Source organism: Pelodiscus sinensis, chromosome 15, assembly GCF_049634645.1.
Source record: "Pelodiscus sinensis isolate JC-2024 chromosome 15, ASM4963464v1, whole genome shotgun sequence".
Lineage (NCBI taxonomy): Eukaryota > Metazoa > Chordata > Testudines > Trionychidae > Pelodiscus > Pelodiscus sinensis.
In genome coordinates, this window is record NC_134725.1 from 7,994,520 (window position 1) to 8,019,488 (window position 24,969).

The following is a 24,969-nucleotide window of genomic DNA, read 5'->3' on the forward strand; positions in this document are numbered from 1 at the left end:
CCCATGCCTTGGTACCCTCATCCGTAAAATGGGGGAAATAACACTTCCCTATCTAATAGAGCTTCTGTGAGAATTAAGTGCACAGTATTTGATAAATGCTGTTATTATACAAATAGTAGGAAGAACGGAGAAGAAGGGCTGGGATTTGGAGGTTGTGGCTTCTATTTTATCCTGCAGGTCGGTAAACAGAAGCAGCTTCATGACATTTGCTCTGTGGCATCTATGGCTAGGTACCATCAGGGTGGAACCAGGGCATTTTTGCCTCTCATGAGCTGCAAAAACCAGCAGGGGAAAGCCTGCACCCACGACAGAAACCCTGGCACTGAAAGGGACAGAGCACCGCGGGAGTTCAGGGGCGGCCGGCTGCAGAAGCCTGCTGCAGGGTGCAAACTGGTCCCACTGCTGTGCAGCTCCAAAGGCTGCTTCAGGAGGATTCCCGGGCTCCACAAACCCGGCTGTCAGGATGGAGGCCGGGCCCATCCCAGTCTGGACAGACTGTGAGGAACGAGCTGGGCAAGCATTTCGGATGCTGCACCCTGTTCAGACGGGGGCGGGTGGGGTGGATTTGTACCTTCTCTGACAAATCCCTGCACGCCCCCCACCCCCAGTGCAATTCTCATGTAGCATTTCACATCTCTGTGCCCCGATGCAGATGTCAATACAAGGCCAGGGCTGGTGTGGGAAGACTCAACCTTTGCACCACGCTCCCCTTAGCCCTACCCACGGGCAGGGAACTGAACACAGGACTCCATCCTCGCTTGCGTCCGACGCCCGTTACCTGTGGGGAAGAACGGCTTCCAGGGACCCTAGCTGTCCTTCTCTAAGCACGAAACTTTCACTCTCTAAATCTGCCTGGTGCCTGACGCTGTCTGAACTGGCCGCAGGACAGCCCCCTGCAGGGACCCTGCGCATAGAAGCTCTGACACCTGCTGAAGTAAATGCCATTGTTAAGAGAGCTGCAGAGAACACGGCTCAGCCCGCAAACCTGGCCTTGCTTGTCCCGTCTGCATGACGGACCCACGGCATCCCTCCCACCCCTGCAATTATGGTCAGCCACAGTCATTAGCTGGCACCAAGCTGCTGAACAACTGGCAGTTCCTCTCCCCGCCCGCTTCCATCCCACTCCCCTTCTCAGCTCGGGAGACATGAATTCATGAAACGAGACCCTTCCAGGGAGGAAAGGGGGAAGCTGCAGAACCAGGGACGAACAAGAGGTGAGAGTGAACGGAAGGGGGGGGGGGTGGCGGGTTTACGGGCATGAGCGCCCCCCTCTGGCCGGAGGATGGGGCCCCGTGAGCCCCCCGCCTCAGTCTACCCCCTGTGCAACGTACTTAAGGGCGCAAGCTCCCCCCTCCAGATGGAGAATGGGGCCCAGCGAGCCCACTGTCTCCAAAGGTCTGGTGCGGGGGAGGGGGCGAGGAGGAAAAAAGGGGAATCCCTGTGGTCCCTATCCTGCCCCTACTTTGGGGCTCAACAGTGACACTCTTTTACTCTCGAGGTTGGTCAGACGATTACGCCGTATACAGCTGGAGTACCGTGTGTGGGAGGAGGGGAATTTAGGGGGAACCGGGCCCCAGCCCGGGGCCCTAAGGGTTCAGGGTGGTTAACCCTTACCCAGCTGACGGGGTTCCGCCCTGAAGTGCGTCAGCCCACGGGCGCCAAATGCGCTCTGCCCCAGGCTGCTTCCTATCCCCTCCCCGTGTGCCAGTCCCTCCGGATGGGCCCTTGGAGCTTACAGCTCTGTCATCCACCCGGGTTTCTCTCTCACTGCTCCAGCCTCCGGAGAGGCTCAGCCGGTTCCTCCACCTGGGTGGGGTAAAGCATCTCCCCCGGGGTGCCCAGCGGCTTCTGCAGTGCAAACCACCCTGCTGCTTCCCCCTCGGGTCCTTTTTAACCGGCCCGCCAAGGGCCATCACGGCATGTTGCTCCACCCCCTCAGCATCCCTACGTCCTGGGATGCTGGGCCCAGGGGTTGGAGCCCCACCTCCACAGGCTGCAGCAGGCCGCTGGAGGCGCAGCACTGGCAGCTGAAAGCCGCCTTTCCCCGGTGCTGCTTGGCCCCGCCCCTTTTTCGGCTGGGCTGCTGGAGCCACGCCGGGCTCTGTGCCAGCCTTGATAGGCCTGGCGCACCAGCCGCCGCTCTCCGGTGTGGTGCTGTCCCGCCACCATGCTGGGAGAGTGGGGGGAGTCCTTCCGGGCTCAGTGCGGGCCCGTTACGGGGGGGACAGACGAGGAGCAAAAGAAGGGAGAAGAGGAAGTGAGGATCCAGGAAGTGAGTGCCAAGGTTTCCCCTAAGCTGCGTGGCAGCACGGCCCCATAGCTGCTTAATGAGCCCCACCCACAGGCTCAGATCTGCTGCTGCGCACAGAGCTGCCTGGCTGGAGGAGAGACACTTTGCCCTCTGTCTCCAGCAAGGAGCTAGCCCCTCCCCTAGCTAGGCAGCTCTGTGCATGACAGCCCTGAGCCCCTGGCGGGGCTCATTAAGCAGTTGCAAGCTTAGAGGGAACTTTGGTGAGTGCCTGCTGACAGGGACGGCCTAGCCAGAGCTAGCAGCACTCAGCTGCTGAGAACCATGGGAGTTTAAATACTTAAAAGCCAGCAGCCAAGTAAGATGAACAACAAACTACTGAAGGGAGCTGGCCAGAGGAGTAGCTAAGAAGTAAGTACAGTCTCTCAGAATTGGCCAAAGGGCTTGCAGCCTGAGCCTGGTACAGGGGTAAAAATAAACCCTGGTCAAGTCCAGTGATCTAGATTTTCAGACCTATTTCCTGACCTGTCAGGAGTGGGACCCAGGAGTTCAGGTGAAGCCCAGCTTCCCTGCCTGGCACAGGTGGGAGGCTGGGGTCTGTGGAGGCAAAAAGGTCTAAGTAAAAAAAACCCAAAAAGAGTTTTCAAACCAATGAGAACTCCCAACAGAAGGCAGTTCCACTAACCTGCTGCATCAGGACTCCACAAGGAGGGACAGCTGCTCTCGCCCGAGACTCCTTCTGCACTGGGAGTTGGCTGCCTTCCGTCCAGATGTTCAGTTTGGAGGGGAAGCGACTCGTGGGAACACGGGAGCAAATTCTCCAGACAGGGGCTCGTGACAGCGTAATCTGATGTCTGTCTGGTCTCCGGGATGGCAGAGCTAAGGTGTATCCCACACCCAGCCTCAGTGCAGATAGCCGTAGGCTCTTCTCTGTTGAGAGGGGTCACTGAAGTTTTCGCTGAGCTCATCTCCTGGAACTCACTGCTCTGCAGAAAGCTACAGGGATGCAGTGAATGAGAAGTGTGACTGTATTGCTCTACAAAGAGCACCATCATCTCTTCACAGGAGAAACAGCTGCTTGGTACCTATAGTACTTCCCCCCCTTCGGCCACCTCTTTCCTGGAAAGGCGTCCCTGACAACTGACCCCCAAGCACCAGTCCAGGGGGTTGGGAGTCTGCACCCCCTGCTCAGAATGGCCAAAGCTGGTTTTGGATACTGATCACCCCCATCTATGAAAGGGGCCAAGACTCCTAACTGTTCTCACTGGGAACTAACAGCCTGATGCAAATAAGGGCCCCAAGAGGGAGGTGCCTAAGTCATACAGTCACCTCACTTCAGCTATAACAGACTCTCCCTGTGTCACCTGGATTCCAGCAACTTTGAAAAGGTCCCGTCAGCAGAATTGTCGGGACCCGGAGCTAACAGCTCCCACCCTGGCTCACAGGTCACAAGGTTCATCTCTTTCTTCTCCGAGACACCGTCGGTACGGAATGCATCTGAAAAACATAGCGCAATATTCCTGGGCACCCTAAGGTCAGTATGGTTGTGACTCCAAAAGGAAACGTGTTGGTGCTACCAGGCTCTCCCTGTTGTCATTGACGACTGAGTTCTGGTTCTGATCTTGGAAGGGTGCAGTAGAAATGCTCAGATTTTGTACGGAGTTTTGCTGGAGTGAACTATGGGCCCAGAGTCCTATGTTTGCACTGGGCTACCCCTTGTATTAGCCTGAGGAGTGGGATTCCTCAACTTATAAAGCTTTATTGTATTGCTAGCAACTCTTAGTATTCACGACCCAGAGGGTGCGGTGCACCTAGTCCAGCCTTAGTCAGGCATTTGGTAGAACGAGAGACACAGGCGCAATCTTCAGGTTTTCACTTGCCAGGCTGGGGAAGGGCAAGATGCTGGGGAAGTGGGGTGTGGGGTTGGATGGAGCATTCATGGGGGCGTGGGGTTGGAGGGAACCAGATGTCAACTTCATCAAGGCATGAGCACTGTCCACTGTGACGACACCAGCGATACCCTCCGCAGAATAGGGTCTACTATGGTCACGGTGGGATGCAGCAGTAGGGAGCAACTCTGCTACAACCTTTGTGAGACCTATTGAGTCAGCAAGGCTGCCCCACGAGAACAGAGTGCTGCTCTCATTGCGGGGAAGAGGGGACTTCGATACAAACTCCTGATAGCCACACAGTGATGACTAATAATGCAAAGAGGAGTCCTGTGTCCCACAACATCACCCTACCACATCTGCTTGATTCAATGGTGCTGAGTTACTGATCCCAAGGAAGCAGGCGCAGCTAATAGCGCCTCTCTGTCTATTAGGCGGGAACCCTAAAACAACCTTCTATCTCCCCAGACTACATCCCAAGCCCAGAGCCGGATTAAGGGGGGGGGCTAACTGGGCAGCTGCCTGGGGCGCCAACCTATGGGGGGTGGCTGATGGCAGCTGTAAAGGACGCCATGCGCCCGGGGCCCACGTGGCGCCCCTTACAGCTGCCATCAGGCGCCATGCGCCCGATAGCAGCTGTGAGGTGCGCAACGCACCAGGAGGTGGGGCCGCAGATGCGCCGTACGCCCGGGGGCAGAGCCGCGAATGCGTCGCACGCCTGCTGTCCAGACCACAGGAATGGCTCGAGCCGGCCCCGCCCAAGTCCACAGGGATGAGACCCACCTGCAGCTTGTGGAATGCAAGAGCTGCCATTGGACTGATGTTCTGTTTGGGGAGTTGAAGGCTTCTCCTTGGTCGAGCAGATGAACTTTTCCAGCCGGATTTTTTGACGACGACGGTAATTGGCAAACCAGTTATAAACCTGATTTGGCTGCAGGTTCATATCCCGGGCCAAACCCTCCTGCGAATCCAGATAACCAGGGGGAAAAGAATACACCACATGCAAATAATCATGCTCATCCCTCCAGTTTCCAAAAACAATCAGACAATATGAGCTTCCAGCTTGGGTGTGGGCTATTATTTTTGGAGGGGGGCAGGTACTTAATGAATATTGGTATGTGGCCATGGGCTGGCTCCCCAGAAGGGGAGTGGCTTGGGCAAAAGGACAGGGCTAGGGACTAGCCTCCCCCCAGATATGTCTGGGGCCAGAGGCTTTGAATTAAAAATACAGCAAAGAGCTTGCGGCTCCTGGCCCGGCTGCTACCATATTGCCTGAGGTTCCTGTACCTATTTAAAGAGCTTGTGACTCTGGCCCTTGCTGCCTGAGCCACCAGCTGGAAATTCGGTGGCATGGTCAGTGGGATATAAATAGAAAGCAGCAAGATGCAGTCCATAGGCCAGATCAAAGTGTTAGGCAGGCCAAATCTGGTCCCTGTATCACATCTTGCCCAGCCCTGTTCCAGACCCTCCTGCAGGTCCCTTTAGAACACGCATAGCTCCCACCTATTGATCTGCTCATAAAGTGGAAGCGAACAGCAACAGTTAATTTTTCTTTGATGTCCTATTTGAGAAAGGGAACCCCAAGAATCCCAATGGGTTTTTGCCCTATTTGCAATGTAGCTGATATAAATAACCACCGAACGGGGAAAAACACATTTTAAAAAACGAAGGCAATTTACCACTGGAACAGAAATTATTTTGCTCAGTGCAGGAATCTCTGGGAAAAATATTAGCCAGCATAAGACAGGCCATCAAATATCATAATTGTCCATTCTGGCCTTAAAAAAAAAATCGATGACCGGTCTTTAACACCTCTTGCGTATTACATTAGCTGAATTAACATAACTTTTGACTTAAAGCAATCAAAATTCCAGAACCACCACAGTTGAGGTAGCACATGTAACCTTTACTCTTCTCCCTTGTATATATTCATTATTATAATTTTTTATTAAATGATCATATATTTCTTTGTTAATATTTTTCTGTGTTAGTTAGATACATGAGTAGCATCTTGCAGTTTCATATTTCTAAACCAGCAGTTCTCAAACTTTTCTGTAGGCAACCCCTTTTACATAGCAAGCCTCTGAATGTGACATTCCCTTTATAAACTAAAACCACATTTTAAATATTTAACACTATTCTAAAATGCTAGAGGGGAAACTGGGTTTGGGGACAGAGGCTGGCAGCTTTCAACCTCCCCCACATAATAACCTTGTGGCTCCTTGAGGGGTCATGACCTCCTTGTTTTAAACTGACTATCCTGTCGTGACAGTGAACCCTTCTTTATTGATGCTGGCTATTTATATAATAGATTTTCCTCTCTCTCTCCAATACCTAGCTTAATAATTTAGTCTTTGGTTGGTTTAATCAGTTAATTGATTGGACGGGAAGGGGGCTGGATTGCCTTCCCCCACCACGGCTGGCCGACCCCTCATCCCCCAGCCAGTCGAGAGCATGCAAAGTCTCCCCCCACACCAAGAGCCGTGTGGCAGCTAGCGGTTCACTCTAGGCACCATGCACCCCTTGCAGAGCGAAAGCAAGGGATGAGAGACTTCGCGCTCTCCCACACTCCTGGGTCCTGATTGGCCTGGGAGTGGGGGGAACGTGCAAAATCTCCTCCCGCCCTGCAAGAAGTGCACAGCACTTAGCAGGAACCACCATTGTTCAGAACACCTGGCGGTTCACTCTACGTGCCATGTGCCCCTTGCAGGGTGGGGCACAGAGTGACAGATTTCATGCACTCCCCTGCCCCCAGAGCCTTATTGCTCTGGGGGAGCGCATGAAGTCTCCTCCCGCCACCAGAGGTGTGTAGCAACTAGAAAGAACCACCAGAACAGCTGGCAGTTCTCTGTAGGTGCGAGGTGCAGGCAAAGACTTCACATGTTGCCCCCACCCCTGGGCTTCTGGGGCAGCCTGGGGCCACTTCAAAAATTTGTAAAGTGCCCCCCCCCTTCTAAAATTATTGCCCATCCCTGCTTTGGGGGCTTGCAGGAGACAGCCTCTGGATGGAAAATTTTAGGAATGTTGCATTTTTACCTTTTAAAATAGTGAATCAGACAAGAAGTTCTGCCAAGTCCTGGTTCCTTCAGGGGCCACTTTCATCTCGGACTTTCCTACTAAGCTAAATGCACAGGCTGACAACCTGGGCTCAGAGCTGGCCCAAGGTATGGGCTGACTGGGCTACCGCCCGGGGCGCCCCATTGTAGGGGGCACCGTGCGGGCTGCTGGGCCAGGCAGGGGCGACATTGCGCATGCTCCGCGTACCAGGGGTGGTGCCACACATGCGCCAGGCCCCTGGGGGTGGAGCAATGTATGTGCTGCGCGCCCGGGGGCAGGACCATGCATGTGCCGCACGCCCCAGGCGGGGCCGCACATGCGCTGAGCGCCGGGGGATGCCACTTAGGGCTCGGGCCGGCCCTGACTGGGCTGTAAACTTTACAAGTCTAGCAAAAAAACTCAGTGCACTTTTACTATCAGAACACTTGGGGTGTGTCTACACAACAAAGTTATTTTGGAATAACGGCCATTATGCGAGCATCTACACAGCAATTCTGTTAATTCTAAATAATTTCGAAATAACAGATGGCTTATTCCAATTTCTATAAATTCATTCTACAAGGAATAACGCCTCTTCCAAAATAGCTATTTCAAAATAATGCGTGTATAGATGCTCCACTTCTGCTGTTCCAAAATAGCCTCTCACCAGGGACATTCTAAGTTATTCCTTCTGGGGTTCTTTAAAATCGAGATAGCACATCTACATTTGGGAAGCCTGCCTTTGACTTATTTTGAGGCTTCCCTGCGGTGTAGACATGCTATTTAGAAATAAGCTATTTCTGAATAACTATTCTGGAATGGTTTATTCCGAAATAACTGTGCAGTGTAGACATAGCCTCACGGTGCTTTTCACTGAGATCAATGTCTCTGCTAAATCTCATTTATCCATTTCAACACTAGAGCGGTTACCACTATTAAAACAGGGAAAACAGTTTCCCCCATCTCTTGGTCAACAGAACTACTGAATTTCTTTTGCTTAAGGTTAACAAAAATTAAAATGCACACCCTCTAGGGCAAAGATCAAACACAAGAAACTTCAGTCCAAAAGTAGCTAAAGCAATAGGTTGGATTGGAAACATTTATGTATCCTAGGTTACAGTATTTCCCCAGCCTGAGTAACACTGTGGCATACAGCATCCATACCCGCTGGTCCTTGTTTGGATTCATTGTCACCTTTGCAGCAAATCTGTGCAGCTCTTGGCGCACGTTTTCTGGATAGTTTCGATTCCTTATGCCTTCAGGACAGATGGAAACTGGTGGAGGATTCCTACGCAAATAAAGAAAATTTGATTACCAAAGTCCCAAAACTGCACCATTAAACTCAGTGAAAGTTCAGCTGTTTATTGCAAGTAGGCCAAAGCTTGACGTTAACAGTGAATCCTGTTCCCCAAGAAAAGTCTATTTTAGGATGTGAATACAACCTTTTCATTTCCATGCCCCACACCCCCAAATCATGGTGAAGGAAGAGCACCAGATCGTCCCACTCCAAATGTACCTCTTCCTGCACCGGAATTTCTGCACTGGTGTCAGGGAATCTGTGTGGTGTTTCTCCATGACTTTGTGGTAGTGGATCTCATTCCATAGTTGCACCAGTTCCTTCTTTTCTTTTGCCCTGCAATGCTAAGACAGGGGTGGGGCTGAACACACCCTTTCCAGAAAGCCAATCATTGTCTTTCACAAAGAAAGGGGGGGGGGAATCCTGAGCACCCAGAAATGTCCCAAAAGGGATTCACACTGGATGGGCTCAGCTGGTAGCCTTCCCCAAAAGTATGAGTCTTTTGCATGACTCAGGGCTACTTCTCACGCCTGCACAGGGCACCATGTGCAAGAAAAAGTCCCCGTTATGCACCTGTGGCTTTTTTAAAAGCCCATGAGTTTAGACCTGGTAAAACATCCTAAGCTAAAAGCTCTGGAGAGTGAAGTCTCTTCTCTCCACAAGACGGACACTGGCAGCCCAAGCTTCTTCACACCCTCCCACCCAGGGTTTCAATCTCACAAGGGGAGAAGCATGCAGGACCCAACCAGCCAGGCACTGAAGGACATGGTGTGCTTGCAGCAAAAGAAGGATCTTAACTCCTAACTGGTGCAGTCAAGGGCAGAAGTGGGTGCCTGGAGACGGTTACATTCCAAAAACTGCTTTCTGTTACCAACAGGTGTTTTGCCTGTGATCCCCCTACAGAGCTCAGCACCGTCTCCTCCTCCTCTCCCCAAGCGTCTGCAGGACCTCATCAGGCTAGTCTCCTACTTGTCCCTGCTGTAAGCACTAAAGTTCTGACCCCTGACATGTCTGTTATTATGTGTTGTCTGGTACTGCTGCTGGTCTCCTTGTTGTTTCACTGAAGAAGTGACCAAGAACACAGTCCTACCTCCAAAAGCCTGCAGGCTGTGTCATGCTGCCCTCGGCGGACATGGACAAGCACAAAAGCTCGGACAACACTGATGTGGGTGAGAAAATATTCCTGAAGCTTGCACCCCGTCATTGCCTCAACCAGCTTCTCCAGGCTGGGAGACATGCTCTGAAGACTGTGGCAGAGTTGGCCTGCTAGATCCAGCAGCTTGACCTGTGGAGGATCCTTGTTTTTATTCTTATTTAGCAGCGCCATGAACCGTTTCATGTTTACATTCCTCCAGGCACGTCTTCTATGTGACAAAGGAAGAGCATCTGTTGTTTGTGCTGCTAGACAAACACTCCCCTTCCCATCAAGACACATTGCAACCTTCTAATTCTATTTTACACTATATGTTAAAGTACTTAACTGCATTTCAGTAGAACTTTTTACCCAAGTTTCTCAAATTACAAAGTGTAATTAAGCCTCTCAATCATCCTGCTAGACAAGAAACATTCCAGGTTTGCAAGTGGTAAAACTGAGGCACAGACAGGTGCCATGACTTATCCCAAGAGACTGAACAGTGGAAAACTTTGTTTTCCCATCATCAACCATTAAACTTAAAAAACAAGAGCCCTTTATTCCTGAAATACAGAGCATCAGTAAAAGTTAAACATAGCAATACGTGGGATCCGTAAAATAACCATTTACAAAAATGCTCCTTCCCCAAAACATTTAGGCTGCTACATAATTATAACCACAGTCCAGGTTGTGCAAAATCTAATTATCCAGCAAAATGGGATAATCAGAAGCTTAGTCTGGAGAGGTGAGATCAAGTTACTTAACTGCCCACTGACCTGAAACATTTAAAATTCCACTGTGCAATAAATTTCAGAAACATACAACCTGCAGCTGATCATTGGCATTTTTGTAAATGCCATCTAGTGGTAACTGCTGTGCACAAGGGCTTTTGGAAGGAGTATCTACAGAATTAGCCAAATACGCTCGTCTTGAAGCAGAGAATAGACTGTAACTGGCGGAGTGCCTGAGAGTTCAGCTAAACAGATTAGACCACATGGGCAAGTTGTTTGACTCTCATGCTTTGTCTGCTCTGCACAGAAGTTGTTTTTGTATCAAGATATATAATCCTAGGTGGAGACAAGGCACAGGAATTTTTTCCCTCCATGTAGCTAGCTGGGGTGGATCTCTGGTTTAACTGGAGTGAAAATTTCAGTGTTTGATCTTTACTAGGATTTTACACTGAGGCTACGTCTACACTGGCAGCTTCTTGTGCAAGAACTGTTTTGCGGAAGAGTTCTTGTGCAAAAAGTCTTCCACAAGAGCGTGTCTACACTGCCATGTGCTTTTGTGCAAGAGATGTGCTTTTGCACAAGAACGTCTATGGCAGTGTGGACGCTTTCTTGTGCAAGAAAGCCCTGATGGCCATTTTAGCCATAGGAGTTTCTTGTGCTAGAAATTCATGTTGCCTGTCTACACTGGCCTCTTGTGCAAGTGGGGAGAAGAAAAACTCTTCCGGAAGAAGCCCTGTTTTCCAACGCTAGTCTGTAAATTTACTTGCGCAAGAATGTGCGTGCAGTGTAGACACCCAGCAAGTTTTTACTTGTGCAAGAAGCTGCCAGTACAGATGTAGCCTGAGATAGCAACATTGATGTAAGCACACAGTGACAATGCCGTAAGCCTTTTCTTGACAAGAAAAATGATGTATTTTTAAACTTGTTAAATAATCTGGATTAAAACCTGAGTGAAGACAAAGCAGTTGTAAATTTTAAACACACATTAGCAGGATAGTGTTTAATCACTGGCCCATCAATCAATCTTCTTCCCTCCCCCCGTTTGTTAATTGTGCCTTTATTTGGCTGCTTAGTACTAGTATTATCTTTTATTTTTAAATCTATTACTTGAAGATTAAGAAATTCTACTGTAGAGTTTACCTGGACTAGTTACAACATGGTCTTCACCAAGATCAACGCAGGTTAGCTTAACATGGGTTAAAAATGCACTTCTCTTTTCTCCAATGAGGACAAAGCCCTTCTTGCATTTATAGTGGTTTTGAATTGGGAGACCCTGTTTTCATTTTCATTCTCAACCTCAAATCAGTGGGTGTGGGGTTTGCTCCTGTCTGAAGTCAATAGGAATCTCTCCACTGACTCCACTGAGGAGCACTGCATCAGGCCTGCAACATGCACTGGAATTTTAAACGGGGAGTGGCTCAGCAGCATGTCCATGAGGAAGGGACAAGTAATAGCCATACAACTAGTTCATTTCAGTAATTTGTTTTGGCTTAAAAAAAAAACCCCAACGGGGCAAACACTTCATCATCATCAGACAACCACAGTCGACCCCAGGTGGTTTTGGACAAGTCACCCTAAAGAGAATTCCGCCAAACCATAGATCAAAATTAAAATACAACACCAAAAGCAAATAAAGGCATCATTAAAAAAATTACAGGTGAGGAGGGGGAGGAAGAAGCCGTCTGACAAAAGTCCACAGCCATTAACTGAGGAAGCGCGTCTGAATTTGCATTTTTTTTTTTTTTTGCAGATGGTCAAAACTGTGAAACAGTGGTGTGGGGATGAGGGGAGGAGACTCCACCTAAGGTGGAGACTAGCGGATTTTCACACCTGATGTCAATTAAAGACAAATGCGGCTTTAAAAACCCCAAACTTTGCTTCTTACCAGGGTAACTCATCGCCTCCCTCCCACCCCCCATCCCACACCAGGGCCCTATGAGGATCGGCGCCAGGGAGGCCGGTGGAGGGGCTGGGCCCATAACAGCAAGGGGGCTGTTACGCTGCACCCAGGCAGGCGCCCACCAAGGTGTGTGGAAGGGTCTGACCAGCCCGGGGAAAGTCGCTTTTCCAGACGCTTTTCCAGGGCCGGCAGAAGGGGTGCTGCTGCTGCCCACACGGGGGGGACCCCAGTAACCCCCCTTCCTTCACTGCAGCCCCCAGACTCCCGTTACCTCTGGCTCCCCTCCATTCCCGGGGGGTGGTCACCGCAGCCTGATCCCCCCAGCCCTGCCCCTGTTGCAACCCGGAGCCGCGGTACCTCCCGTGAGCGCGCGTGGGCTGCCTGGGCGCCGGCCGGGCTCCGCTCCCCCCAGCGCAAAGTTCGCGGGAAACGCCCCCATCCCCTCCCCCGCTGCAGCAGCTACCGCCCGGCGCAGATGCAATTCCCCCCTGGTCCACGGGGCCAGCCAAGAGTCACAGGTGCCGGCCAGAGCCCCGCGCCCCGGCCACAGGTACTGGAAAGTGTGTGTGGAAGGGGGGGGGGGTCTTCTGGCTTGAAGTGGTTGCCATTAGACACAAAGGGGGTTGCACTTTGGTTCATGACTCTCAGCAGCCTCACACCGAAAAGGAGTCCGGCAGCCCGGGAAAAGCGTGTGTACACACACACACCCCTCCCCCCCCCCCTCCGGGCTACATGAAAAACACTATAGCTACGTCTAGATTGGCATGATTTCCCAGAAATGCTTTTAACGGAAAAGTTTTCCGTTAAAAGCATTTGTGGAAAAGAGCGTCTAGATTGGCACGGGTGCTTTTCCGCAAAAGCACTTTTTGCGGAAAAACGTCTGTGCCAATCTAGACGTGCTTTTGCGCAAAAAAGCCCCGATCGACATTAAATCGGGGCTTTTTTGCGCAAATCTGAGCTGTCTACACTGGCTCTTTTGCGCAAAAGGGACTTTTGCCTGAATGGGAGCAGAATAGTATTTCCGCAAGAAGCACTGATTTCTTACAGTAGGAAGTCAGTGCTTTTGTGGAAATTCAAGCAGCCAGTGTAGACAGCTGGCAAGTTTTTCCGGAAAAGCGGCTGATTTTCTGGAAAAACTGGCCAGTCTAGACACAGCCCTTGGGTAGGTCTGTGCTACAGGACTAAGTCAAATTAAGATGCATAACTCCAGCTGCCTTAATTGCATAGCTGAAGTCCAAGTACACTAACTCGACTTTTGGTGCTCTGCTGACCAGAGGAAGTCAAAGGGAAAACACTCTGCCTTTGATTTCTCTTACTCCTCAGCTGTGCCTACACTGGCATGATTTTGCACAAATACTTTTAACAGAAAAACTTTTCCGTTAAAAGTATTTGCACAAGAGAGCGTCTATACTGGCATGTGCCTTTGCACAAAAGATTTGCTGTTGCGCAAAAGCATCCGTTGCAGTGTAGACGCTCTCTTATGCAAGAATGCTCCGATGGCCATTTTAACCATCGGGCTTTCTTGCGCAAGCAATTAACGTGGCTGTCTACACTGGTTCTCTTGTGCAAGAATACTTGCGCAAGAGGGCTTATCCCTGAGTGGGAGCATCACACTATTTGCACAAGAACCACTGATTTTGTACATTACAAAGTCAGTGTTCTTGCGCAAATACTCACGGCCAGTGTAGACAGGCGGCAAGATTTTGAGCAAAAGCAGCTGCTTTTGTGCAAAATCATGCCAGTCTAGATGCAGCCCTCATGTTAGCAGGACTATTGGGCTACGTCTACACTGGCGCAATCTTATGCCAGAGCTATGCAAATGAGGCTAAGTGCGGAATATCACCGAACCTCATTTGCATATCTGAGCCGCCATTTTTGTGAAAGAGGCTCTTGCACAAGGAACTGTCTACACTGCCCCTTCTTGCGCAAGAAAAGCCCTCTTGCACAATGCTGTTATTCCTGAAAATAATCAGCGTAACAGCATTGCGCCAGTGTAGACGTAGCCTTGGTGTTGACCAGAACACCCCTTTCAGTTCGAATTAGCGTGTCTTTACTAGACCTGCTAATTCCAACCCTGGAAGATCATCAGCCACAGCTTTGATCTTCTCTGTAGTGTAGATATACCAGGTTAGAGAGAAATAGGGCAGCATATTCATTCAGAGCTCAGTTTGAGGGCTCTAAGGCTATGTCTACACTGGTGGATTCTTGCGCAAGAACCTGCAGTGTGTCCACACCGTCCACCCTTCTTGGGCAAGAGCTACACTCTTTTCTTATAAGGGTAAGTTCTCTTGCACAACAGCTCTTGCGCAAGAGGGCAGTGTAGACATGCTGCAGGGGTTTCTTCCACAAGAAAGCCCTATGGCTAAAATGGCCATCGGAGCTTTCTTGCGCAAGAGAGCGTCCACACTGCCTTGGGCGCTCATGCACAAAAGCACATCTCGGACATGGCAGTGTGGACATGTTCTTGCACAAGAACCCTTGCGCAAGATGTTCTTGTGCAAGAACCCGCGAATGTAGACATAGCCTAAAAGTCTAACAGTTCTAGTGTAGAGCCGATAGTCCAGACATATAGTTTCTGAATGATAAAAACCAACAAATATGGCATGCTAGGGATTTTCTCATTTTAAAAAGGGGGTTGTTTATAAAACTAGTAATTAAACATTTCAGTGTGGCTCTCTTCTCCCCCTCCCTAAATTCCTTGCACTTAGGACATTTCAGAGAGATCATATTAAAATAAAATAATAAAATAAAATAAAATAAAATAAAAAGCTTAGTTACACTTGCAGTGGTATTGGGTAGGTAAAATTGGGGCTTTTCATAGTAATAGTAACAAGAGTTGATTAAGTAGGTGAGAACAAGGTACATGAATAGTAACTTTAAAAAAATGTTAAAAATCCGTCTTTTCTACATGAATACTATTGGACATCTGATAGTCACTCAAACAATGGTTCTTAGAAAAATCATAAATATAGTTTCAATAAAAGTGTGCCTTTTCGCCCCAAAAAGTCTCTATCATTTCTGTTCACAATCTTCCTTCTCCTTTCTCATCAGTGGCATCTTATATTTAGCTGCCTGTCATTGCGTGCTAGCTAGACTTGGATCCTGGCATCTTATATTTAGCTGTCATTGATTTGTTGCAAGACTTGGATTCCTGCCTGCAAGGGAAGGACAGCAAATAACTCCTTGATCTTGCAGTATGACACACATCTCTGGGTCCAGAGCCCAGAACAGCATGTCCTGAAAGCTTAAAAGGGCAGAGACTCAATTCAATTGAAATCTTAAGTTATTGTGACCTTTTCATGAGCATTAAAGCTTTATGCGCGCCTTAAACAATTTCTCTTCGGCAAGCCTTCATCTTCTGCACTCTCCTTCTTTCACCTAGAGCAAAATGCAGCACAATGTAGCACTTTGCATTTTGCTTCAGCTACCCCAGACTAACACGGCTACATCTCTATCACTTCTTTCACCTATTGAGCCCTGCTGATATCTACATCACGTTTTTTGCAGATCAGAATACAATTTTTTTTATTCATGCAGAGCTCTATTTACCAATACCTCAATTACAGCAGAAACAACACACCTTTTGATATTCTGCATTTTTATTTAATATATTAAAACATATAAACACTTGCGGCGAATGTATACACTGTATCTTACATATACACACAAACAGGAGATATGAGGCATGATTTTCCCTGACAAGTCCTGGGCTTACATCACCTGGTCATTTCCAAAGAGCACAGACATTTATGGGACTTTCTCATCCCTGTGACACACCTGTGGTCTCTTCCCTTCACTCAGTTTAGCTGAGCTCTGGGAAGTAGGATGTCTGTTCATGCAATGAGTACCGATGTGACAAGAAGTGTCGTGAGATACAGCACAGAATCCTCATCTCTTTTCCCAAAACCCCCTTCTGATTCTATTGAATATCAATAGAAACACTGATCAGATTATGCTGGGTTACAAGGTAAATTTACACTAAGAATGATCTAAACTGGCTGCTCTCTGCCTCTTCTTCCTCAGCACACTGCCAAGCTTTTACTTTTCTCTCCTGCAGATGCGCTCACAATCTCATGGTGCACTGGCATGCATCTTATCCAGACAGCCAGTCCAGAACAGAACAAGCCGGCCATCTTTGTTCCAGCAGAACTCGGTGAAGTCTTTCAGCAATCGATCTGCAAACTTCTCATCCCCTGTGGCGCTGGACCTCCATGTTTTTGTCAGCATGGTGTTGTAGGCCCAATTGTAACCAATGCGCTCTTCACAAAACATGTTCTGGTTGGTTGAGCTGGTGGAGTTGCGCCGCCGGCGTTGCTGCCCACAGGAAAACTTCCGCTTGGAGTAAGGTAGCTGTAGAGAAACAGTCCCTGTGGGAAACAGGCAGGGTTTTAATCTGTGGTCACATCTAGATCCTAGCACTGTCAGCTGACCCAGATGTTCCTAACCTCACTGCTACCTGCCAAGGTAACAAGGCTCAGAGACTCTTTAAAGCAGATACTCAACCTGCTGCTTTATACTAGTGATAAAAGTGAAAATGCTCTGTACTTATTTTAGGAAATGGCTTGTCTTTCCATTGCTTTGTTTGACACGAACCCTTTGTCCCAGCTGCTAGAGCTATTTGCCAGTAGATCAGCACTACTGAAAGCAAACACTAGAACCAGGAGAGCAAGAATGGCTCTCCCTTGCCTATATCCCACCCCCCACCATGGCTTATTGCCTGCCAAGCATTGCTCACCTGTGACATGGATGTACTGGGGTTTGTTCTCAGAGGGAAAGTTGAATGCAGAGGCAGAGTATTTATCTTGCACAAATCCAAATCTGGGGAAACAAAACACTAGAAAGAATGAGACTATTCCTGTTGGAACTCCTACAAGTCATGGAACAGGAAAGGGGAAAATTCTTTCCCCAGCACATATGCACATCCTCCTTATGGCCCAAAGGACAAGAGCAAAGAGGGAAGGAAGGGATCTGCAGGCTCCCTAATTCTTTCCCCCTCCCCGAGCATGGGGGCTGGGTTGGTTTCTCTCCTCACTTATGTATGGAAAAAAGGGAACCAGTAACCCAATGTGGGTTGTTCTCTGGCAGTCTGTTAAAGCTTCTGGTATGATGCATCAAGCTATAAGAACTCCTTGGTCAGGCTGGACAGCCCTGCACACAGAGATCTTCTAGCCAGCTGACTGGTTCTGCCCTGGGGAATCACCTCCCCCTCCTAGTTACTGAGCTGAAGAAAAACATTCCCCAGCACGGAAGGTTCCATTCCAAGAACCATGGGAGAGCTCGAGTTAAGCACTGTGAAACCAACTGCCAGTCAGGGACCACACTGAAGGCTTTGTAAAGACCCACGACAGGGGAAGTGACTCAGCCAGACAAAGGCGGGAAGGATCAGCACAGCCCTGGGAAGTTTATTTGTGCCTTCCAGTGAACTACACCTTTATTGGCCCTTCTTTCACGGAGCAGCATTCAAAAGAATGCCATCCATGCCTCCTCGGCTTCTTCCCATTCCCCCACTACAGGTGTCACATCCCAGTCCCCCGCTTATCAGCCACTTAAGAGATCACTCAGATTCCGATCAGGATTGTGCTAAGTGCTGTACAAAGAGAGATGACATGACCGTCTCTTTCAGAGATGCCACAATTTACCTGCTCCTAGCCTAAGAGAATAGACCTAATGTTACACCTAAGACACCCAGTAGGGTTTGTTAATGAGTGACAAGGTTCCCCCCACATACTGATTACTCATGGGCTCTATCCACCCCCTTCCCACCCACTGCCAAATGTACATTTCAAGATACTCAGAGTTGGTATATTTCAGAGGACTTCAGGAAGACACATAGCCCATGGGCTCAAGTTTATCAGTACAGTGAGCCCTCGCTACTTCGCGGTTCGACCATCGCGGATTCACGACTTCGCGGACTTTTTTCATTACATTATGTATATACGTGAATCCGCGATGGTCGAACCGCGAAGTAGCGAGGGCTCGCTGTATACATGTTAAATATGGTGTCCCTACTTCGCGGATTTTCAACTATCGCGGTCGGGTTTGGAACCTATCTACCGCGATAAACGAGGGTTCACTGTACTACCTTCAAGCTCCAAAAATCAGACTAGAGCTTTACGCCACATTCCACCATAACAACCAAAGATGGATTTAACTCATCTGCCCTGTTCGGCGCATACCTGTGTGCAATTGCCTCCTGAAGCAGATGCATGCGATCCCAATAAGTTTCAGGTTCAAAGCCTGAAACAAGAACCAAAAGGTCAACTGAAACCATTTAATCTTTACCAACCCAGAAGAAGTTTCCCCAGTCCACCTCCTCTGTGTGCTTCCCCCTATTCCTTTAAGCCACCTCCTTGGATCCTCTCAGCATCCTATTAAGAGAAGGTTTGTTTGTTTTTAAACACCAATTAATTCATGACCCAGCCCTGGATTTGGCAATTGTGACTCTGGAAGGAAGATGCCTAGAAGCTAGGAGAGGAGGTTTCACTATTTGTAGTTCTTGTGATACTATCAAAAGAATCCCGTGTTTCCACCTTGCTCACCTTTGAGCATCAGTAAGAATTTAGCAAAAACACTGAGAAATCCTGTGGCATTTTAAAGACTAAAATGTATTTGGGCATAAGCTTTCATGGGCTGAAGTGGGCTACAGCCCACAAAAGTGTATGCCTAAATTTGTTGGTCTTTAAGGTGCTACAAGGATCCTCATTGTTTTTGCCAACACAGAGTAATACAGTCACCCCTCTGAAATCACAATTTAGTTTTTGGCAAGGGAAAAGGCCTGGGGTTAAGGCCAACTCACCCCTCCCTATGAGTCCCAAAGTACAAATCATGAATATATATTTAGTGAGGGGTCAGAAAAAAAATAAGTGTGACCAGCATTTTGAGCATCACCACATTAAGCCTGTCCCACAGAGTATTCCTTGCTCTGTCTGCATTTACAGTCAGACTCCAGGAAAAAAAGCATTACTGGGGGGCAAGAACAATTGAATCAATAACATGAATTTTTAAAATCTGTAGAGTGTTCCTTTCCAGATCATCTCTCTGCACCAGCTGCACGATGCATCACTCTGTGCTGGGACTCATGAAGCTCTCTGACCTCTGGACAAGGCACTCAGAGGAGGCCTATCATTGTAGTGTCACTAGGAAGAGAGCGGTCACACTGAACAATACAGGATTGTGGTTCCTAGCACTTAATCCCATGAGCCAACGTTCCTACCCAGAAGGTAGCCGTGGCAACAAAATGAGGATGCCAGCCATGGAAGTCTGGCCAATGTAATTGCAGAGAGTTGGGAACGAACACGTGCAAGACACAAATGCAGACAGGCTAGGGGGGTGGATGGGAGCCGTTGGATTAAATATCTGATGTCATTTCTGTAGGAGCTTTCAGGTAACAGAGGCAAATGAAAGACACAACTCTGCCTGTGGGCAGGCATCCCTCACTACCACACACTTCATACCGATGCAATGATGTGGGCCCAATGCCCTGCAGTACATCTTTCCTCTTCATCTTTCTCTCATGCTGAATGAGATGTATCCTGAACAGTTGATGTGAGGAAATGGAATGGCAGGCATCTTATCCAGCTAGCTGACACATTATAGGTGGGACTCTTCATGCTACCTGCACACCCCCGAGAGGTCTCCCTTCAATAAAGTACCCACGGCTGGCTGGGGTATATTTCTTACCATCGAACAGATGTTCGCTGCCCTCCTTCAGCAAGCAGCTAACATTGAGTGGGATGAACAACTGTGCTCGAAGTGGGTCTCCATATAGGTAGCTAGGCAGTGCAAACGGACCCTCCAGGACAGGAACCAGCAAGAAACCGCAGGATGTAGCTTTCCGATGCCAACCCTGAACCTGTGAAGGATTCAAATAATGAATCACTGCATGGAAAGAAGCATTTATGTGCCTAACAGCAACTGGTCTCACCAAGAACAAATCAGCCAAGCTCAACTACCAAGGGGATTTGCCTGCGGTGTACACTGAGCATGCAACCTTCTTTATGAACAAAGCAGCAGAAATACAAGATTTCAGAATTTTATTTTTCGAGGCATGCCACATAAATCAGAAAGATCAGATGAGATTAGTTTGTTGCAGAGTAGCAGAACAAATTCTTTCAATCAACCTTCACTGCAGACAATGCAAAGGAGGTTTCCCAATCTGAGCCATTCTTTTTAGGTGACAAAGCTGAGGAACACTCCCAGATTGAGGTGTCCTTAGAGGAGCTTTTGGAACAAACCGATAAGCTAAACAACAAAGAAGTCACCAGGACCAGATGGCATTCACCCAAGTATTCTGAAGGAACTCAAACATGAAATTGCAGAGCTACTAAGTGAGGGATGTAACCTATCATTCAAATTAGTTTCTATCCCAGATGACTGCAGATAGCTAACGCAACATTTAAAAAAAAAAAAAAAAAAAAAAAAAAGGCTTCAGAGGCAATCTTGGTAAATACAGGTCTGTAAGAACGGCCTAGTTTCAATATCAGGCAAATTGACCGAACCTATAGGATTAGGTTGACACAGTGATGAACATGATGTGTTGTGAAACATCAACAAGGCTTTTGTAAAGGGAAATTATGCCTCACCAATCTATTAGAATTCTTTTGGGGGAGGGGAGGTGTCAAATAAACAGATGGACAAAGGTGATCCAGTGGACACAGTATACTTGGATTTTCAGAAAGATCTTGATAAGGTTCCTCACCACAGGCTCTTAAAGAAATTATTTAGTCATGGGATGAGAGGCAAGATCCTCTCATGGCTCGGTAACTGGTTAAAAGACACCCCTCCACCTCCACCCCCCCTCCTCAAAAAAAGACACAAATGGTCAGTTTCCAGAATGGAGAAAGGTAAATAGTGGTATCCCCTTGGGAACTGTACTAGGATCAGTACTGTTCAACATATTCCTAAATGATTTGGAAAAAGCAGTAAACAGTGACATGGGGGGAAAAACTGCAGACTATACAAAACTACTCAAGATCGTTATAACCAAAGTAGAGTGCAAGGAGTTACAAAGAGATCTTAGAAAATCAGGTGACTGGGCAACAAAATAGTAAATGAAATTCAAAGTTGATAAATGCAAAATAATGAACATTGGAAAACTTAATCCCAACTATATATACAAAATAAATTAGCTGTTACTACTCAAGAAAGATGTTGGCGTTATTGTAGATAGTTCTCTGAAAACATTTGCTCAATATTCAGCATTAAAATGTTAGGAAACATTAGGAAAGGAACAGATTAAAAGACAGAAAATATTGTAATGTCACTATATAAATCTATGGCATGCCCACACCTTGAATACTGTGTGTTATTCTGGTTGCTCCATTTAAAAAAAAAATACAATAGAATTGGAAAAGCTATAAAGAAGGACAATAAAAATGATAAAAGTAATGACTAGTTTGTAGAAAGTGAATCAGGAAGTGTTGTGTGCTTCTTTACATAATTACAAGACACAGAGGTCACCCAAATAAATTAATAAGCAGCAGGTTTAAAAACAAAGGGAAGAATTTCTCCACAAAACATGCAGGCAACCTGTGGAACTTATTTCACAAGGGATGATGTGAAAGCCAAAAGGATAGGTGGGTTCAAAAAAGTTCATTGAGAATAGGTCTCTCATTGGCTATTAGCCAAGATGGTCAGGGTACAACCCGTGTTCTGAGTGTTCCTAGCCTCTGACTGCCAGAAGCCAGGCATGGATAACAGGGGATGACTCACTCAGCGATTGCCTGTTCTGTTCATTCCTTCTGGGGCATCTGGCATTGGCCACTGTCGGCAGACAGGACACTGGGCTAGATGGACCATTGGTCTGACCTAGTATGGCCGTTCTTACGAATCCACTTGAAATGGGATATTTCTAAATAAACTTTTTTAGCCAGAGTAAAGTGAATGGCCAACAACTGCTCAACTGGAATAAAATGTCCATTTAAGGGAGGATGTGACCAATGTCAAAAGGTTGAGAATGGGGTTGACACAGTCTAGGATTTTTAAATGTCAGCCTCTTGATAAAGAAGTTGCCAAATAATGGGGAAAAAAACCCAATGAGGCGTCTGTGGCACCTTAACAACTAATATTTATTTGGGCATAAGCTTTCATGGGTAAAAACCAGTCACACGCATGGTTTTTACCCACAAAAGTTTATACCCAAATAAATGTCAGCCTTTAAGGTGCCACAGGACTCCTCATTGTTTTGGCAGACAGACTAACACGGCTGCCGCTTGGAAACAATGCTGAAGTAAACAGCAAATGTTGAGTATAGTTTCTTGTATTTTTATCCTTGGGATTTTCAGTGGGCTATTGAAAAAGTCTCTTTTCTGAACTGGGCCAACAGGCTGATTGCGCAAGGGTGCCATTAAAATTATCCTGCTGCTTTTCATTTTAAAATGTCAAGGCACACTGGGTGAAACTGCACAGGGTCAAAGTCTATACACTGGCTTGAGTGGGGCTTAAAGTGACGTCTTGACTTCATGCTGGCCCTCTGCACAGGGTGAATTTAGCCCATTAGAAGTAGGAGAGTGTATCCTCTAGATGGGATAACTAAACACACTGATGGAGTGTCTCTTGTCATTGTTGTCAAACTCAGCAACACACAGGCACGGCAGTGGCAACAGCCAATAAAAACTGTCCTTCAAAAAAAAGGTACAAACTTTACTTCTCACTGGCTTCCCGCTAGCTGCTGAATTTCTCTGCGCATGCCGGAAAGCACACACGCTTACGTCAGTTTGAGAGCATCCAGGACACAAGGACCTTACCATCTCAAAGAGAACAGCTGCCGTCACTGCCATCCAGTGCAATTTGATCTCAAAGGCAGCATTCAGCGAGAAATTGCCATGGTAGTAACAGCTGCACCACTCCAACCGGTCAGTGCGGTTATTCACATCCACGTCCAGCGTCACTGTCCGCTGCTCGGGGACTGTGGCAGCTATGTAGATACGGAGTCAGAGTATTTTAAAAAATGTATCCAGAAGGGGAAGGGAGAAGAAAGAAAATTAAAATGAGACTGATTAGTTTTCAGGCACAGATTGTTTTGCTCCCTGCCTTGCACTTTTAAGGCCAACAGAAATAGTCCAAGAATCTTGCTAATCTGCGTCAGAAGAATAGAAGAGAATTCCACCTACACAAAGGAACTCTGCTGCCCCAGTTCCCTTCCTCCAGAAAAGGTTACCCAGAACAGCCCAGTGACATCTGAAATGGGGGAGGGAGGGACTCTCTTATAGGAAGTGAAACAGTTCCCAAACCGACTGACTGAAAATGGAACCGTGTTCCAATGTGGGACAGAACTTGCCCTGGCGCATGTGTCTCTGAGGCTTTCCAAGTGTATTATAATGCTACATATCTCCATACAAATCACAACACGGAAAATGTTTACATTGGGGAGAATTCCAGAGTTTACAATGACAGCAAAAGGAAATGGAGAATGCACACAGTTTCTAGCATCCTGCAAGAGTGGCCAACAGTAATGCAATGTTAAAGGCATACATTGCAATTTTTAAAAAGACCAAATGCTAAAAAAGGTTTCTAAAGCATCATCATCTTTAGCTTATTGTGTTTAGGTAGCATTCTTTTCCTGTTACATTCCACTGTACTGCCACCCCCAGCGTTTACACTTGAAGGCAGGAGTCAGCAACCTTTCTGAAGCCAAGATTTAACCTTCCTGCCCTGGGCCATGCCACGCTCCCAGGAGGGGGGAGGGGCTCTCTCTACCACGTACCCCACTTGGTCTCCTGCCTGGGCTCCACTCCAGCTTTTTCTGTGAGGAGAGGAGGCGCAGCGCACGTGTGTTTCCCCAGAAGCCGGTTGCGGTTTGGAGCCTGGGGGCTCCGCCACCTCCTGCACAGGAAGCCAGCGCTGGCTCCAGTCTTGCAGGGGTGCAACGTTGGATTGCCAGCACAGGCTAGGGTCAGGGTGGCTGGGTGGGGAATCCGGGAAATGGGCAAAGGGGAGGGAGTGGGGATCTGGTCCATGACACTCTCATCTTCCTGCCAGAGTGTAGGTGCAAGCTGGAGATATGGGTGTCCGTGGGGGGAGGGGAATGAGGAGGATTGGGGCGCAGGGGTCTGGGCATAAGGAGGGATGCTTACCTGGCTTTGCGCCCCCACTGGCCGGCCGATGGCAGCAGCAGGGAAAGCCCGTGGCCAGCGCCTCACCGTGCTGCCGTTCCCCCAGTGGGGTGGGGCGGGGGCGGTGGGTGAAGAAAGCACCAACCTTCCCCACCAGACCGGCTCGCGGAGAGAGGCAGAGCCAGCGACTCCGTGCTGGGGGAACAGTGCTCAGAGCTGCTTGTTCTGCCTCTCGTCACAAGCCGGGTGCGGACGCCCCACGTGTAACAGAGACCAGCTGGAGCCAGGCGCTCCCGCCTGTGTCCCTCATCTCAGTCACTCCACCCCACCCCTGCACCGCAGGCTGACTGTGTGGGGGGAGGTGTCGAACTGGTAACGGCGCAGGGCGGCTCCCTGCACTCTGGGATAAGCACAGCTCCTGGCCCCACCGCCCAGGCAGCCCCACGGGAAGTAGTGCCCTCTCCCCCTTTTGTGCACTGAAGTTTGGAGCAGGATGCCCGGGCACCTCCTCCCTCCCCTCACATGCACGATGCAAGGGGAAGCGGTCAGGAGCAGCCTGCAGTGCATGCAAGTCGCTCATGGTATCACCGTAAACAAGCACAGGTGACAGAGTCTCGCAGGGGAAGGGGAAATGTGAGGCACGTGGCTTGAGCCTTCTCAGCATCCGTACCTCCAGCTCCTGT

The 24,969-nt window shown here is 48.4% G+C and overlaps 2 protein-coding genes across 16 annotated transcripts in view; both read right to left on the reverse strand.

Annotated features, from left to right (window-relative positions):
* Positions 1 to 12,762, reverse strand: part of ANHX (anomalous homeobox) — a 28,918-nt gene extending 16,156 nt beyond the window's left edge. Inside the window, exons 1-8 of one of the 2 annotated variants that reach the window (XM_075898008.1) lie at positions 12,505 to 12,762; positions 9,561 to 9,834; positions 8,690 to 8,814; positions 8,338 to 8,461; positions 4,921 to 5,098; positions 3,613 to 3,745; positions 2,934 to 3,244; positions 779 to 929 (exon numbers count right to left, since the gene is read on the reverse strand). In XM_075898008.1, the coding sequence (XP_075754123.1) occupies positions 779 to 929; positions 2,934 to 3,244; positions 3,613 to 3,745; positions 4,921 to 5,098; positions 8,338 to 8,461; positions 8,690 to 8,814; positions 9,561 to 9,834; positions 12,505 to 12,521 (1,313 nt within the window). In that variant the 5' untranslated portion in view covers positions 12,522 to 12,762. The remainder of the gene's footprint in view (positions 1 to 778; positions 930 to 2,933; positions 3,245 to 3,612; positions 3,746 to 4,920; positions 5,099 to 8,337; positions 8,462 to 8,689; positions 8,815 to 9,560; positions 9,835 to 12,504) is intronic. The other variant, XM_006125433.4, reaches the window with a different exon arrangement.
* Positions 12,763 to 15,814: 3,052 nt separating this feature from the next.
* DEPDC5 (DEP domain containing 5, GATOR1 subcomplex subunit) overlaps positions 15,815 to 24,969 on the reverse strand; it is a 65,824-nt gene continuing 56,669 nt past the window's right edge. For all 14 annotated transcript variants that reach the window (XM_075898020.1, XM_075898018.1, XM_075898019.1 and 11 more), the window contains 5 exons: positions 22,979 to 23,148; positions 19,914 to 20,085; positions 18,410 to 18,470; positions 16,969 to 17,051; positions 15,815 to 16,600 (listed from right to left, as the gene is read on the reverse strand). In XM_075898020.1, the coding sequence (XP_075754135.1) occupies positions 16,305 to 16,600; positions 16,969 to 17,051; positions 18,410 to 18,470; positions 19,914 to 20,085; positions 22,979 to 23,148 (782 nt within the window). In that variant the 3' untranslated portion in view covers positions 15,815 to 16,304. The remainder of the gene's footprint in view (positions 16,601 to 16,968; positions 17,052 to 18,409; positions 18,471 to 19,913; positions 20,086 to 22,978; positions 23,149 to 24,969) is intronic.